The following is a 17,089-nucleotide window of genomic DNA, read 5'->3' as shown; positions in this document are numbered from 1 at the left end:
AATTACTTCATGTAGGTCATCAAGAAAAATGAGCAGTTGTGATTTTAGAGGAAATATCATGCTTTTGGAGAGAACTGTGGACTGAAAGGGCCAATTGGTTAGAGAAAGCTTTCTATAAATGACCTTTACTTTAATATGAAGAATACATGCCCTGTCCTTAACAGACGATATGCTGAATAGTATTTAGCTGGTAGCTTCCTCAAGGAAAAGTCAAGTCAAGTCTTCAAGTATTTACTAAACACCTACTAAGTGCTAGGCAAAAGATAGTTCCTGCTCTCAAGTTGCACATGGTCTAAAATGTCATTGATTGACATATTCCTCCACCTGGGTTTATAGATAGATGAGACCTTAGTCCAAAGTGGTATAAAACTATAGAATGTCAGAGGCAGAAGACAGCTTTCAAGAATTATGTGAGTGGAAGACCAATTTGACTTTTTAAGCAGAACATCTAGCCAAATGAGGATTGACCATTCAAAGTAGTCACCTTGGGAAGCTATACACTTATTCCAATGACTTTGTTATGCTTTAAAACCTCTTTGGAACTTTGGGGAATTATTTTTAGAAACTGAGATGCACTGCTTTGAATAACCTCTGTAGTGGTAAATATTTATCCTTTGAGGGTAGACTTGATTTTTAGAAAATGACTCAAATTATTTCAAGCCATGCTGGTGAATGGGGTGGCTGTTCAAACTGAACAATGCCATTTGAGGTCTATTGTGATCTCTGACAATGTAGCAATGGGGCTGCCTTTTTGCATAGCTCAGGAACTTGTTAATTCCAACTCACTTGCAAGTTATGACATCGCCTTCCTGATGTCATTGGTTCTCTTTGAGAACAAAGGACAAAAACAATCTGTGAGTTGTAGTAGCTGCCCTGCCCCTTGGGTATCCAACTGGCCAGTTCCAGTTGGGCAATGCTTATTCTGAGTATGGTTTCAAAAGAGGAGTCTCTCTAAATGCAGTGAGGAAGGAATCCCTCACTGGAATGAATGTCCGTGCTACCAAAGCAATTACTCGAAATTGGATAACAAAGAAATTCTGATATATATGTATTTTGTATACATGTATATATGTATATATACATACATACACACATTTATACAAATATATATATATGTATATATATATATATATATATATATATATATATATATATATATATATATGTATAATTTAAAAAACCTGTTGGAACTGATCAGTCTTATGCCAATCCCTCTCAAGCTCACCTCCTACATGAAGTTCCCCAGTTGCTAGTGGTCACTTAGTCCTTAGAGGCTGTCTGGTGACACAGTGGCTGGAGCTCAGACCAAAACCAACAAAATGTGAACTTAGGTAAGTCAGTGACTCTTCTCTCCTCTCCCAGCAGTTCAGATGACAGTTTTTTCCTGGGTCTTCTCCCACCTCTCTGAAAGCTTCTCAGTCTCTTTGTTCAATCATAATCAAGGTTCCTTTCTCTCAGTTTCTTTATCCTTCCTTGCCCTTTGTCCTGTAGTCAGGAGGACCTGAGTTCAAATCTAGCCTCACACACAATGTACTAGCTATATGGCCCTGGGCAAGTCATTTTACCTCTGATTTCTGATGTCTGATCTCTGTAGAGCACCTGGTTCTTTGTGAGTATTCACTAAAGAATCATCTACCTTTCCTTCTTTTTAGGATGCATATCTGTGTGTCAAGCTCTGCACCTAGTTAGGAATTCAAATCCTATTTCAGATGACTTATTAGCTGTGGGATCCATGGCAAGTCGCTTAATTTGTTTGCCTCAGTATCCTCAATTGTAAATTGTACATAATAAAACCACTTATTTCCCAGGGTTTCTGTGAGAATCAAATAAGATGATATCTGTAAAGTGTTTAGCACAGTGCCTGGCAAATAGCAGGTACTCGATAAATGCTTGTTTCTACCTCACCCAGTCTCAGTTTTCTCATCTGTGAAATGGAGATAATAACACTTACCTCCCAGTAGTATTGTGAAGATTGAAATGAGACAGGATTTATGAAGTGCTTCGAAAATCTTAAAGTGCCACATAAATGTTAGCTATTATAATTATTCATTGATAAAGCACTTCCATCTATATTATCTTATCTTGTGTGAGACAGGCAAGAGAGCTATGCCTATTTTTCAGATGAAGATATTGAGATTGAGATGGGCTAAGTGACTTAGGTAAAGTCATACAGCTACTGTCAGAGCCGAGTCTGAGACTCTTGGTGAGGCCTATAGAGAGATCACTAGTCAGAGACTAAAAAATACCTGGGTTCAATTTCTGCACCAAACAATTTACTATCTCTGTGACTCTAAGCAGGTCATTTAACCTCCCTGAGCCTTACTAGTCTGACTTGTAGATTGGGGATAATAATAGCAACTTACTTCATAGGATTGGAGTGAGGGTCCAGACATATAATATACACAGAGCAATTTGCAAAGCTAAAATGTTCCATAAATGTGAGCTATTATTATTACAATTAGGACAGAAGGATTGAACTTTTTTTTAATACACGTATCAATGATTTATTTTTTACAAAAGAATTCCAAACCATTCTTGGATTAAGGGGGAAAAACCCCACAACATTTCAGAATGATTCCATTCCTCTAGCCCCTGGAGAATTGAGTAATTTCAACTATTTTCTGAAACTACAGAATGAATGTGTTTTTCTGTATCATGCTGATGTGTAACATCTGGATGGTCATGGTGGAACGTATAGAACGGTAGTAAAATAGACATGCTTCACTGGAAAATGGCCTGGTTGGAGAGAGATTTAGAAAATACAATCTATTTTGATATACCGAGCTTAGAGAAAAATTGAGAAAGTATTTCTCTGTTTATCTGACCCAGTCTATCTCAAGCTTCTTGAGGGCAGGGATCACTTTTCTCCTTTGTCTTTGTATTTTCCTGGTGGCTAGCTCAGTGACTTGCATGTAATCCACACAAAGCTTGTAGGATTGAGTCAGTTATATCATTTTAACAAAATGTTACATTTATAAAGTACTAAAATGTGTTAATAATAAATGCCTTTTAGTTCTAAGTAAAATTAATTTTTTCTTTCCCCAACTGTGAATCCAAGAACCATGACTGCAAACCAGGGAGTCCCTATAACCTGAAAAACAAATCTTGTTCTTAGGGTTAATTGAATTTCACATTTAGTCAGGTCCAAAAAGCTTCCCTAATCATCTGAACTCAATAAATTATATGGGGTTATACAAAGTCACATACAGTGGATGAGTACTGGTTTGTAGTTACTAAGAAAAAGAAATAGAACCATTGTGTGTGCTCATCCTTTGTTGTGGAAGAAGACCATGCCATCAGAGAAATAATGACATGACTTGCACTTGACTTTGTTTTGAGTGAGGGAGGGCTGTGCAGGTCACCAGCCTCACTTTTTCTCCAGAGCCATCTGAATCCAGTGACCAGATATTCATCAGGATTACTGGAGATGACCCAGGATGAGGCAATTGGGGTTAAGTGACTTGCTCAAGGTCACACAGCTAGTGAGTGTCAAGTGTCTGAGGTGAGATTTGAACTCAGGTCCTCCTGAGTCCTGCACTGGTGCTCTATCCACTGCACCACCTAGTTGACCCCTAAAACCATTGAATCCAAATGAAACTACCAACAGAATTCAGGGACATAAGGGCTTAGACATGGACTGGGACTCTAAGCTTAGGATGCTAACATATTCCCCCGAAAACACACTTATAAAAAGTCACCAGAAGATTGCAGCATTTTAGCAGGAGACTTTTGTCAATTCTCGGAGGTACTAGTGCAGTTTTCAACTTCTTCTCTTAAATCAAACCAGAAGATATAACTTGCCTATCGTGAGTTGAGTGAGTTTTTTTATTCTATGTAAACAATGATAAAATAAATCCTGCATTTAAATAATGTAATTTGAATAATGGAAACCCCAAACCCAAATATTCCTAATGCTATCTAGAATTCCAAATCTTGTCTAGAAAGCATGGTGCTGATGAGACTCCTGTCATCCATTTAACCAGTTCTTTATTTCTAGTTCATACTTGTTTCCAGTTGCTCTCTCAATGTTCTTGTTTTGGTGTCCTGCTGTCATCTCAAACTCAACATGGATCTTCAACCAGACTTCTTTTTTCCCCAATCCAATAACTCCTTCAACTTCTCTGGTTCTGTCAATGGTCTCACTCTTATCATAGGTTCATAACCTTAGATGAGTTGCTGATCTTTTTCAGTTATTCTCCACATCGAATGAGTCACTTTTGCCTTTGGTTTCTTCCTTACTACCCCTCCAGCTTCCCCAAAATATTTCATCACAGTCCACAAGGCAAAATGCCAACTTATCAGTATGGATTTCAAGGCCTTCCATAATCCAATTCTACCCTTCAGAGCAAATCTTCTCTTCTGTTTCTTTTCAAATACATACCCTCCAGACCAGCTCAGCAGATCTCATTATGCAATGAACATTCCACGCTCCTTCCAATGTCTGTTCATCCTGTTATCTCTGTGTAGAATCTATTCCTTTTTCTCCACCTTTCCAAATCTGAGCTGTCCTTCAATGCCTAGCTCAACTGCTGCCTTAACTGCAAAGCTTTTCCTTAACTGCTACCAACCTCCCCTAATTCTGCCCTCCTGTTGTACTTAAAATCTGTACCACTTATACTGGCACTTAGCCCAATATAATTTTTCACTGATATTGAACTACTTCACATGTTTTTTTATTGCCTCAACTAGGGCAGAGGCCATCTTATTTTTTTTAATACCCCTATAGTCTTAAACATACAAGTCAATCCTTTAAAATCCTTTAAATCCTGATTGCATTGATGTGGCCACAACCTTTCCATGTCACCTTAATGAATTTCATAATTTAAAATGACACTAACTTGTTCATTACTTAACTACCAACCTTCCACTGAGGAGCTCTGCATTTAACCAAACTTGCGTTTGGCCAATATCCTGTTGTTGTATTGTTCCTGAAGCCTTTCTAACATGGCAGGATCTATTTAGGCTTGTTCTCTGTTGATATGGTCTTTGAGAAGCCAGGGTCACCTTAATAGCATGATCAGTTATCCAAGGAGGACATTCATGGAGGTAATCACTATTAATAATCACTACTGGCACAATACTTTTAATAATCTAATAATACTAACAATACAATCTAATGAAGAAGTACAATATTAGTATGATAGTGATCACTACGAACGCAGTCACTACTAACACATCTATGTTGAACTGAATAATGAATAACGAAAAACCTGAAATCTCTGCCCTACTGAAAATGGAGACTCCTCAGAACAAATTCCCAATCCTACATACCTTAATACCTCAGGGAATCCATGTTCTTAACAATATGAGCGTTCCCTCCCACATTGCAGGTCCTGAGGCATTCATTTCTCCTCATCCTCTGAAATTCTTGTCCACATCCTCTCATTCATGCCCCGTAAGAGATTTGCCCAATGCACTTGAAGCCTCACTCTGTCTTTTAACATTTCATGGTCATAAGTAGAGCCCTTGGGGTGCCTAACTGATATTCCTTCCTTTTGCTTTCTGCCTGGCTGGTTCATCTCCTTTCCTTAGCATCCATTTCCTGGAGGGGTTTTTGTTTTATCTCACCTTTTGTGTATGTCATTGTTGGCATAAGCTACAGACCACATATGCCTACTGTGCATCTTTCCATTGATCTTTGGATTACTTACAATTTACAGACTTTTGAGATTGTGGTTTTCCATCATATGTAGCCACATAGAATCACTGGGAGAATATTGGTATGGTAAGTACGGGTTATTGTGTCAAGAAATTGGTTGGAATTTTTTTTCATATGTCATGAAGCTCAAATGGGATAATGTATTTTAAATGCTTTGCAAATTTTAAAGTACTCTATAAATGCCATGTATCATTACTGCTGTCATTACTGATGATGAGCCACTTTCTACTTGGTTAGCCCAGTCCTGGGAAGATCGTCTGTTGCTAGGACTGTCTTTCTAGTCACCTAGGACTTGCCAAAGCTTGTGCTTAGGAGGCACAGTTTTGGGTTCATCTCCTCTCCATGAGGAGGCACCAAAGCAGGACTTTGTGGAGGCATGGAGGGGTTATGATCTGCATCACTGGAGACAACATCCACATCTTAGAACCATTTGAGTACTACTGTAATATCAGTTTTAAACCTTCATCAAAGATGGAGACAAAAACCAGGGGAAAGCCTTTGTGTATCCCCAGAGAGGTCTGAAAAAGGTAGAAAGCTGAATTTAAAAGCTGCCTTCTCTGTGTGCTATTACTATTCGCCAAGAACTGAGCCTTCATGCATGCAACCTGACTTATGCAAAAAGAAAAATAACTGCATTCTATGGAAAATACAATTTTTCGTATATTAAAATGTGCATTTATACAAAAAAGAATAATAAAAAGTGGCTCCTTTTGTACTGTAGGAATTTCCCTACCTTGACCACCTCATATCATGGCTTTGAATAAGTTATTCAAACACTGAGCTGTTTGGCATTCAAAGTCCTTCATAAATAAGCCTACTTTGACTTTTCCTGTCTTCTTACACTTTACTGCCCAATATGTATTCTTTAATTCTGTGAGACTGGCTTCTTGGCTGTTCCATGAACATGGCATTCCATCTCTTGGCTCTGGGTATTTTCTCTGGTTGTTCCCCATGCCTGGAATGTCTCCCTATGCTACTGTGTGTGTATTGGCTTCCTTGCCTTCCTTTAAGCTTCCTTTAACCTCCTTTAAGATCCCATCTTTTAGTGGAAGCCTTCCCTAATCCCTTTTCATTCTAGTGCCTTCCCTTTGTTAATTTTTTCCTACTTATACTGTATGTAGTTTGCCTTGTAGACATTTGTTTGCATGTTGCTTTGCCTATTACATTGTAAGCTCCTTGAGGGCAGGGACTGTCTTTTGCCTTTTTTTTTTTTAATTCCCATCACTTAGCACAGGGTCTGGCACATAGTAGGTACTCAATAAATGTTTATTGATTGATTATTCTTTCCCCCCATTAGAATGTAAGTTCCTTACGGGCAAGGGCTGTCTTTCTGTTTGTATTTTTATTTTCAGAACTTAGCACAGTGCCTGACACATAGTAGGTACTTAATAAAAGCTTGTTGACAACAAAAGTTTTCTCTCAAATTCTCACCCCTCTACCAGCCAATTCTTTTCCATCTTCATAACCATCATTCAGAATTCTTTCCCATTAGGTGGAACTTAGTTGTGCATTGAAAACCAACAGTGAAACTCTCATTGAATGTGCTTGTTGATAATTTTAAGTTGCTTTACCAAGACCACTCTCACTGTCCCTCAAAGGAAAAAAAAATGATTCTCAAGCTTCAGGTCAGTTCAGAGCATGAATCTTCTAGGGAAACAGTTGGGATCATAATTAATAAGCTAGAAACAATGACTTTGCCAGTTGTACTGGATTTTAATCTATGAAAGTACTGCTCTTAAGAATCTTGGGCTTTCCCCCCTCTTTCTCCTAATACTAGTGTTAACTAAAGGGAAAGGATCAAATAAAATTCTCTTTAAATATATGTATTCTCTGCTTGACATACAAAACTTTTTACAACCTGCCTCTCATCCCATCTTTCCACCATCGTTACCCATAACTCACTACAGCACAACCACATTGGTCTCCTTACCTTTCTTTACATATAGAACCCCATTTCCCATCTTGGAGCCTTTGAACGTGCCACTCCCCATGCCTGGAATGTTTTCTCACTTCTGCCTCTTTCTTTGCCTCCCTTTATTGGGTTACATCACTTGAACTCCTTGAGGTTTAGTTTTCTCCTCTGTAAGAGGAGAAGATTGGATTTGATGACTTCTGGGATCCTTTTCAGCTCTAAATCTTTGATCTCATGAGTCAATAAATACCTTGTACAAGTAGAAAAAACACTAAAAAATTACGTCTTTTAGTCATGTCTACGTTAAGCTAAATTTCTTGAGAAAAAAATCGAGACCCTTTAGGTGTAATGCTATGCTACATGGCATGTACTGCACACTTTAGCAGTTGTTTGTTTGGTTTTGTTTCACCATTTTTCACAAAAATCTTACCTTGATTACTCTCTTGGGTGTAGATGCGCCCCTGGATCTCCCTGGCTAAGCCAATGGAGCAATAGCTTTGGTGGGGGGTATGGGGGGGTTCCAGCAGGCTAGAAAGGCTTCCATGGAGGGTCACAGCCTGGAGCTGGAGTTAAGAAGACCTGGAATGAAATGTCATCTTTGCCACTGAGTAGCTATGTGACTATGGACAAGTTACTTAACGTCACACTGGAGTTAGGAAGTAGTAGCACGAGGGACAGAGAGGCTCATTATCCATGGGGCTGTGGCTGGTTTACTGACTAGATTTCTTTTTTAAAAACCATGCCTTCCACCCAGTTCACTCTGGCTCTCATTGATTGGCCAGCAATAGATCCCTACCCAAGCACTGGTTAATGGTTACAGTTTGGGCCCAAGTGGCTCAGAGGGAATTTAAATGGTAATTGCTTCTTTTTTGCCTTTCCCTCCCAATTTGATTTTTGTTTGCCTTTTTAGATTGAAGGGACCATTACATGCCGCACTTCTGAAACAGCCCTAATCACTGAATGGGTGTTACCTCTGTCACAGTGAGAACTTGGAACGTGAGGCTGGTGACTGCACAGTCCTCCTTCACTTAAATCCAATTCACTTGCAAGTCATGGCATCATCTTCCTGATATTATGGACAAATCACAAGCTGGGTGATGAGTACCCTGTGACCCAGGGTACTCTCCTAGAGGTGAACTTTTAACACATTCCAAAAATTGAGCTGTGATAACTCTTCTTTGAGGTGAAGCAATCATTGCTTTAAAAATGTGAGAAAAACACGAATGATGTCATAGATATATTCACAAGCATGCACCAAAAATGTTCCTGTAAGTTTTAACTGGGTGGTTTAAAAGAACAAACATATTTCACAACTGTTGAAGAGTCACTAGAATATTACGTGATTGCCTTTCACTGGGACTTTGGCAGTTTGAAGCCAGAATGAAATTAGGCCAGAAGTTTTACTCCACAGTGACTCAGCTGTGGGTTTGGCTTCATTTTAAAAACTTCTGGTTTGTCAGCATTTAAAAACAAAACCCAAATTAAAAAAATGACACTGTATGGCTTTCTCAGGGCCTTCCCTTTACTAACCTGACCCAGGTTGTCCATATCCCCTCTCCAGAGCTCATGGGCTCAGCTCGGGCTCTAATGCCATTCAAACTGGTCCTTGTTCTTACTTAATTTTATGCATGTTTGTTTCTATCGCCAACTAGACCATAAAACCAAGGGCCAAGGGCCTCTTAAGAATCCAGTGTAGCCAGGCAGCATCTATCCATTTTTAAGCTCTCCCTCTCCACTTGTTCTTCCCAATCTCTCTCTGAACACTTGGAGTTAGCCGAGATCATAAAGCTTCCTTTGCTACTTTGACTCTATCCAGCTTACCTTTGTCCTGCATTGACCTTCCCTTTCACTGCCTCCAATTTCTCCCCACTTCACAACTTCTTCCACTCCAATTTCCATCTTCACCAACACTCTGGAGTTGCTGCTTCAGTAGTCCCTAGTAACCCCCAAACCTCCTTGACTTCTCTGTTGCCCACTTCCTCCTTCCTGGCTACTCACTAAGAGACACCACATTGTCTTCACTTCCCTACTTTTCTGCTTCTTCTTACTTTCCTTCCTTGGCTTCTGGTCATGGCTTCCCAAGATTTTGTCCTTGACCCTCTCATTTCCTCTGTCAGTCACTTCCTGGACTATTTCATTCATGCCCTTGATTTCAACTACTGGGTCTATGCAGACAATCCCCAATCTATTGCTTCATCCCTCATTTTTTTTCTGAACTCTAGACCTTCATTATCAATTGTCTATAATAGTGGTCATCAATGTGGGGCACAGGGACCACCATGTTGAAGCTCAATCTGTGTGTGATCAAACAATTGGTGAGAAGATGGGTCATGACTCCCCATGATAATCAATCAAGGTTTGTCTCTTACACATTTATACCACTCCCTTCATTCATTGTAGCTCAACACTTTTCAACTCTGACACCTTCACACCAACAGACTCTCAATAACCAAACTACAACCTATGTACATGTAAGGAAATTTCTATACCCTTTCCTCTACATGCCCGTACCCTGACCTTTCCCCCACTTTCTCAGTGCACTGTACTCAGGGCAGTAGTTGGTGATTAAGAAACTCATACGTGTGTGTGTATATATATATATATATGTGTGTGTGTGTTTAATGCATGTAAATGCTTGTGCATACATGTATATATACTGTATACATGAATAGACACATATATGTGTGCATTTATATGCAAACATGTATCATGCATATATATGAACATCTAGAGGCATATATATGTGTATGTATTCATATAAATATGTTTGCAATACATACATGTGTATACACATATTCTCCCCTTTCCCCAACAGAGTAAGAGATTCCATTGGTGGAGACCTATTTATAACCCTACCAAAAACCAGAAAGAACTTAAAAGGCAAGTCCTAGATCTGTCAGTAGAATGGTGTCTCTTAACATTTTGTGTGTGTGTCTTGGACTCCTAAAAACAATATTTCTACTGATCGTAGAATTTGTAGTCAGTTTCGTGAAGCCTATGAACTCCTTCTACTAATCATATTTTTAAATGCATAAAATAAAATTTATAGGATTACGAAGGAAGTCAACAACACTGAAATGTAATTGTGAAAATAGTTTTAAAAATGAGTTCATGGACCCAAAGTTGAGAAGCCCTGCACTACAGGAAGGCAGGCCAGGCCAATCAAAAACAGAAGTAATTTATAGTCTATCATATCGGGGTTCAACACTACAAGGACAAATACTACAAGTTGCAGACTGAGTTTTAAATCTTATCTGCCTATGTTTGAAAAGCTAGAAGGAAGGGAATGTTTGGCTGAAGAAAAGACATTTTTAAAAAAATAAAGAAAGGGCCCCCATGAAAGAATGTGGGAGAATGAAGTGTAAGGACCTAGGAAAGAAGTTGATAGTCATAAAAGAGAAATTTGCAGCCTGGAGCTCAAGGACGTGAAACAATCTTTAATGTGCTTCAGGGAATAGAGGAATGTGGCTGGAGCATGTGAAGTGTTGACACGCTGCTGGTTAAAGTGAAGGTGATTCTCCTGCCCGGAGGCTGGGAGAAGGAGCTGAAAGGCCAGCGGGTCTCCTTCCTGAGGTGGTTCCAGTCAGATGGCCAACATGGTAAAAAGAATGGGGAGCAAGCTCCGGCTCCAAAGAAGGAGATTATAGGGTCTTTGTTGGGAAAGGATGTGAAGCCTGCCTGTGGCAGAGGTGTCTGCCTCCATTGTGATTCTTAGTCCACTCACAGAACTGCTCACATGCTGTCAGATTAGTGTGGAGGAGTAGAGGCAAAGGGTACAGGAATGAGATGCTCCAGAGATGAGAGGAGGAGAATAAGAAGGAAGGAGACACAAAAAGGGAACCTAGGTATTCCCAGCAATACTGACTTGACAATGCTTTGGGGGCAGGAGGCTTGTGTCAAGTAGACATGGGAGTTACAGACTAAGACAAGGAAAGGAGAAAGGGGTTTGGGGAGTCACTGGGAAAAGAGGTATGACCAGGAGGATTTATGGCAGCTGTGAAAAAACACTCTCTATCAATCCAAGGTCAGCACCTTTTCAGCAACTCAAAATCTTGGAGAGCCCTGGGAGTTTAAGAGGCTTGATCAATAGCCAGTAGGTATCAGAGGAAGGGTTTTCCTGGTTTCTGGGCCCCTCCATGGCAGAGGGGGTGGAATGTTAGACTTCAAAGCAGGAAGATGTGAGCTCAAATTCTAACTCAGGTGCTTCATATCTGTGTGACCCTTAGTCAAGACACTAAACTTCTCTGCCTCAGTTTCCTCATATGTAAGGGATGTGTCCTCTATTTGCTTCAGTTTCTTCAATTGTATAATAGGGATAATAATAGCACTTAACCTTGCAGGGTTGTGGTGAGGATCAAATGAGATAATACTTTGATTATCCAGTACATAGTAGCACATGTACCCAGCACATAGTAGATGCATTTCAATATTTATTCTTTGCCCTCCCCACTTTCCAGGGTTTTCATCAGGGTCAAATGAGATAGCATGCTTTGAAAACATTAAAGAGCTGTAGATACATTCTTTTTTTATTAAATTATTTTATTTGTTTTCAGTGTTCTACAATCACTTCCATATATCTTAGATTTTTTTCCCCTCTCTCCCCCCACCCCCTGCTCCCTCCCTGAGACAGCATACAATTTTTTATAGATTCGACACATACATTCCTATTAAATATATAGATACACTCTTAATTATTTATTATGCTTTGCTCTGAGCCAGTCTCTGTATCCATATCTCTGATCAGTAGAATAATAAGATTTATAGAAATATAATTTAATTTATAGAAAATAAATAGATTTATAGAAAATATTTTACAGAAAATAATAAATAGTAGCATTTTTATAATGTTCTAATGTTGGCAAAGCCAATAAACAAGCATTTGTGAAGCACCTACTATGTGCCAGGCACTGTGCTGCTAAGTGTGGGGGTACAAAGAAAGGCAAAGGACAGCCCCCATACTCGAGGAGCTCATGCCTTATATACTTTCAGGGGATTGTTCATAGTTGTCTTTGTACATGGCGGCACTTGAGAAGTAAACATCGTTGATAGGGTGAGGTCCAGCCCGTTAGAAAACAGAAGTAACGCCTTATCCTCCATCATGGGTTTGTCTCCTTTCACAGTTTCTGCTGATGCTGTGGAAAGGAAGACTGGCCGGAGGATGCAGCCAAGGAGGGTGTCCAAGCCTGGTTTGCGGCTCACTGCCTCTAGGTGGATCACAAGTGATAGGTAAATACACCATCACTCCTTTTGTAGCAGCCAACAGCAACAGATGTTCAGGAAGGAAAATGGGTGTTAATGGCCCGTAAGTACAAAATAGCTCTCCTACTCAGAACGAGCCTTCCATGTCAGCCAGGTGTCCTCTGTTTGAGAGGAATGCATGTGTTTCTCAGCAGGCTAACTCTCTTGGGGGAAGAACTGCTTTTCTGTTTTTCTCATTTTGGATTAGATCTCTGTTTCATTGTTATAGTGAATTGCCAGTGAGAGAACTCTTTTTAGCAAAGCACACTGGTTAAGCCACTTCAGTGCTTAGAGGCACAGAGAGGGCAAGGGACTCTGGTAAGATCACACAGTCAGTAGGAGTCAGAAGTGATTTCAGACCCAGGTCTTCATGACTCAGATGATAACTTTAACCATAGCACCAAACTGCTTCTCATACGTTAGGCGTAGGGATTAGACCAGTGATTTCACTTGTAATGGGAATGCCAAGATGAGCAAAAACCCTTTACCAATCCCCGTCAATTCCTTCTCTGAAACTTAGAGCCTCAGATGGTTGCCTGAGGCGCTGAGAGGTTAAGGGACAGGTCCAGTGTCATACAGCCAGGATGTGTCAAGGGACAGGCTTTGAACTAGCATCTTCTTGACTCTAAGGCCAATATTGTAGCCACTACAACATGGTGCCTCTCAGCTGCTAATCCTCAATGTGCCCAATAGCAGATCTGGCAGTGACTGGCACATTTTAAGAACTCACTTAATAAACATTTGCTGATTTGTTGACTGACAATAAGGTATCTGGTTTTGATACTTAGTGTTGGTCATCCTTTGGTTTTGAGGAGACCAATGACCCCACTGGGTGATGTCTTGACCCACTAGTGAATTGGATGTCGGTGAGGCAGTTTGCTCAAAGTCATCAGCCTCGCTCTCCCTTCCAGTCATTAAAGTCCAGTGGCAGGCCAAAAGTCAAGGTGACTGGTGATAGTCCGGGGTGCACTGGATGATCTGGGCATCTTCAATGTCTGACTAAGTTCTGAGGGCTCCACAGTGCCTGCTTCCATCACTTTCATGTCCTACTGGAAGAAATTGTTCATATCTGCCCATCCTGCTGGGGAAGTCCTCACATGTTTGGGGGAGATAGCCCCCTAACTCACCAATAGGTTAACATTTATATGGCATTTACTATGTACCAGGTATTGGGCTAAGAGCTTTAAACTCATCTCATTTGATCCTCACAACAACCCTGGGAGGTAAGTGCTATTATTATTTCCATTTTACAGATGAGGAAACTGAGGCAGATAGGATAAGTGACTTGCCCAGGGACACGTAACTAGTAAGGGTATGAGAAAGAATTTGAACTCAGGTCTTTCAGACTCCAAGCCCAGTGCTCAGTTTACCATACTGCTTAGCTATGTGACGTTGGGTAGGTCATTTACTTTCTGTCTATCTTCTCTTTCTTATTTGGAAAATGGACTGGTTGGATATGACGGACTTTGAGGTTCCTTATAGCTCCAAACTTATCATCCTGTTTTCCAAATCTGTCTAGTCCACTAAAGAAACACATGCCAATAAACATCAAGCACCATGATGACAGATAATGTAAACATAACCATAGCCAGGAATTCTGGTCCTGACAATGACTGAGGGGGTGAGCAGAGTGGGGTGGGTCACCAAGTAGCTCATCAGGGTGTAGCCACAGAGAGAGAGGAAACTTGCCTTCTCGTGGGCTCCCTTTTTATCTCATAGTTCTAAATAGGTACTAAGCTCAAATTAAAAAGAATAAACCAAATACTCTCATCATTCATCCAATTTTGGTACCTTGGCAAGTCTTGATGTCTCTGCCATGGTTGTAGTTCTGAATGGAAGAGGATAAAGGATGACATTATTAATCATCCAATCAGTCAATGTATGTTTATGAAATGCCTACTATGTGTAGTGGTGCAGAGGATAGAGTGACAGTTCTGGAGTCAGGAAGACTCATCTCCCTGAATTCAAATCCAGCCCCAGACACTTACTAGCTATGTGAACCTGGGCAAGTCACTTAATCCTGTTCACTTCAATTTCCTCATCCATTAAATGAGATGGAGAAGGAAATGGCAAACCGCTCCAGTATCTCAGCTGAGAAAACCCCAAATGGGCTCATGAAGAGTCAGACGTTACTGAAAATGTTTGAAGAACAATAAAAATGTATTCGGTATTGTGCTAGGTTCTGGAGATACTAAGAAAGGTAAAAGACAGAAATAAAACCCACTGCCACAAAATATTGATGACTTAAATTGTCTGGGAAAAATGCTTACCTTCTTATGGGGAAATGTAGATTGTATCATCACAGTTTCAAAACTGTGAGTTTCTTTTATCTGTGTCTTCTCCCACAAGGATCTGAGAGTTCGCACTGACAGACTTTGTGTGGACAGCGGCTCCAGAAATGAGCCCTGGAGAAAAAATTAATGATAAAAAAATGTAACACATTTCACCAAGGTCCCATTAGTGTAGAAACATCTCTTGACATGATAATAATGACATTCAATTGGCTCTCGACCTTAGAGTTTGAGTTTAAACATGGCTTAAATGAAATATCATCAATAAAAGAGGTCAAATATAGTTTATGTTTGGTATTTTTATTTTATTTTTTGAACTGAGAGTAATATCAATTATTAAATATCGTTTAAAAGAATTTTTCAGCGCAATTAGAAGCAATCCTTACAAATATCCCTGACCTTGGTCATACCTTATTACTCAACTCATTTTCCAACAATATGCCTTGTTAAGAATTAGTTTTATGTAAGGAATAGTTCTATTTCTTTCAACAAAAACATGGTAGTTAAGACAGAAAATTAAGAGATGCTGTGAAATAAGTATTAACTAGCCTCATATAGAGTATGGCCATAACCTAAGTGCATCAGGTTAATAATTAACAGTTTAATATAATTGTTCACACATGGAAATTGGGAGTGAAAAACAGCATGTCTTTGGATCATATACTTCCAAAAAAATATAAGATCATAGACACAGAGCTGTGAGGGACATTAGATGCCATACAGGCCAGCCACCTCATTTTACAGATGAGGAAATTGAAACCCAGAGAATTTAAATAACTTGGGTCTTACTGGAATGGCTAAATGAGGTAGCTAGGTGGCACAGTGGACAGAGTGTGAGACTTGGAGATCAGGAAGATCTGAGTTCTAATCCAGACTTAGACACATACTAACTGTGTGACCCTGGGCAGATCTCTTACCCTTGATTTGCCTCAGTTTCCTCAACTGTAAAATGGGGATAATAGCAGTCACTATCTCACAAAGTTATTGTGAGGCTCAAATGAAATAATGTTTGTAAAAAGTGCCCAACGCGTAGTAGGTGCTATATAAATTCATATTCCCTTCCATTCTTTTTTCTCCTCACTACTCCCCACCCCACTTGTCCATGATTACATACAAAGGAAGTGGCAGAACTTGGATTTAAACCCCATGTTCTTTGACTACAATTCTAGGACTTTTCTCATTGTGCCTTACTGACTTTACAAAGGCTCCTAGATGATAAATGGAACTGGGATCCTCACATTAATGAGCGTATGGAGCAGTGGATTGAGCGCCAGGTCTGAAGTCAGTCTGATGACTCATCTTCCTGAGTTCAAATCTGGCCTCAGACACTTATTAGCTGTGTGACCCACAGCAAGTCATTGAACTTTATTTGCCTCAGTTTCTTCACCTGTAAAATGAGTTGGAGAAGCAAATGGCAAAGTACTTTAGTATCTTTGCCAAGAAAACCCCAGATGGGGTCACAAAGAGTCAGTCATGACTGAAAAACAAACAAGTAAATTTTTTGTATCACTCATTTTGATATGTCATTCAATGAACAGATGTGCATTAAGTAAGTCCCTAGTGATTGAAAGGGCTGATAAAAATGAACAGAATCTGTCTTCAGGGTGCTTACCATCCAGTATGGATCCTATTTCCTTCCCAGTCGCAAACTTTTACTTCAATACTCCAAATAATTCAGTCAATCAATGAGCTCCTTGGTTTTGATGTTCCTTTCAATGCCCAGTTTGCAAACCTTCCATGTCTTTTCATACAATGCAGCCCTGGTACCCAATGGGACACAGGCTTCCTCTAGGTTTCTTAATATTCTCTACCCTAGAAAAGACTTTCCACCTGTCACCCCTCATACTTGTAATATGACTAGCCCAGATGCTTTGAGATCATTCTTTTTATTAAGTGCTATAGATCACTTAGGGCATCTAGGTAATGTAGTGGACAGATTGCCAGATCCAGAGTCAGAAAGACCTGAGTTCAAATCCAACCTCAGACACT

At 39.9% G+C, this 17,089-nt stretch overlaps 1 protein-coding gene and 1 long non-coding RNA gene across 8 annotated transcripts in view; one reads left to right on the top strand and one right to left on the bottom strand.

Moving 5' to 3' along the window:
* The window catches only part of VEPH1 (ventricular zone expressed PH domain containing 1), a 200,239-nt gene that overhangs the window by 35,438 nt on the left and 147,712 nt on the right, over nucleotides 1–17,089 (bottom strand). For 3 of the 5 annotated variants that reach the window (XM_072618640.1, XM_072618639.1, XM_072618643.1), the window contains exon 11: nucleotides 15,080–15,214. In XM_072618640.1, the coding sequence (XP_072474741.1) occupies nucleotides 15,080–15,214 (135 nt within the window). Of the gene's footprint in view, nucleotides 1–12,693; nucleotides 12,776–15,079; nucleotides 15,215–17,089 lie in introns of those variants that run through there. The other 2 variants (XM_072618644.1, XM_072618642.1) reach the window with 1 other exon arrangement.
* The window catches only part of LOC140510208 (uncharacterized), a 146,441-nt gene that overhangs the window by 55,238 nt on the left and 74,114 nt on the right, over nucleotides 1–17,089 (top strand). For 2 of the 3 annotated variants that reach the window (XR_011969145.1, XR_011969146.1), the window contains exon 2: nucleotides 12,692–12,797. This is a non-coding gene — a long non-coding RNA (uncharacterized lncRNA). Of the gene's footprint in view, nucleotides 1–12,691; nucleotides 12,798–17,089 lie in introns of those variants that run through there. The other variant, XR_011969147.1, reaches the window with a different exon arrangement.

Source organism: Notamacropus eugenii, chromosome 6 (assembly GCF_028372415.1).
Source record: "Notamacropus eugenii isolate mMacEug1 chromosome 6, mMacEug1.pri_v2, whole genome shotgun sequence".
Lineage (NCBI taxonomy): Eukaryota > Metazoa > Chordata > Mammalia > Diprotodontia > Macropodidae > Notamacropus > Notamacropus eugenii.
This window is presented reverse-complemented; position numbering and strand designations above follow the sequence as displayed.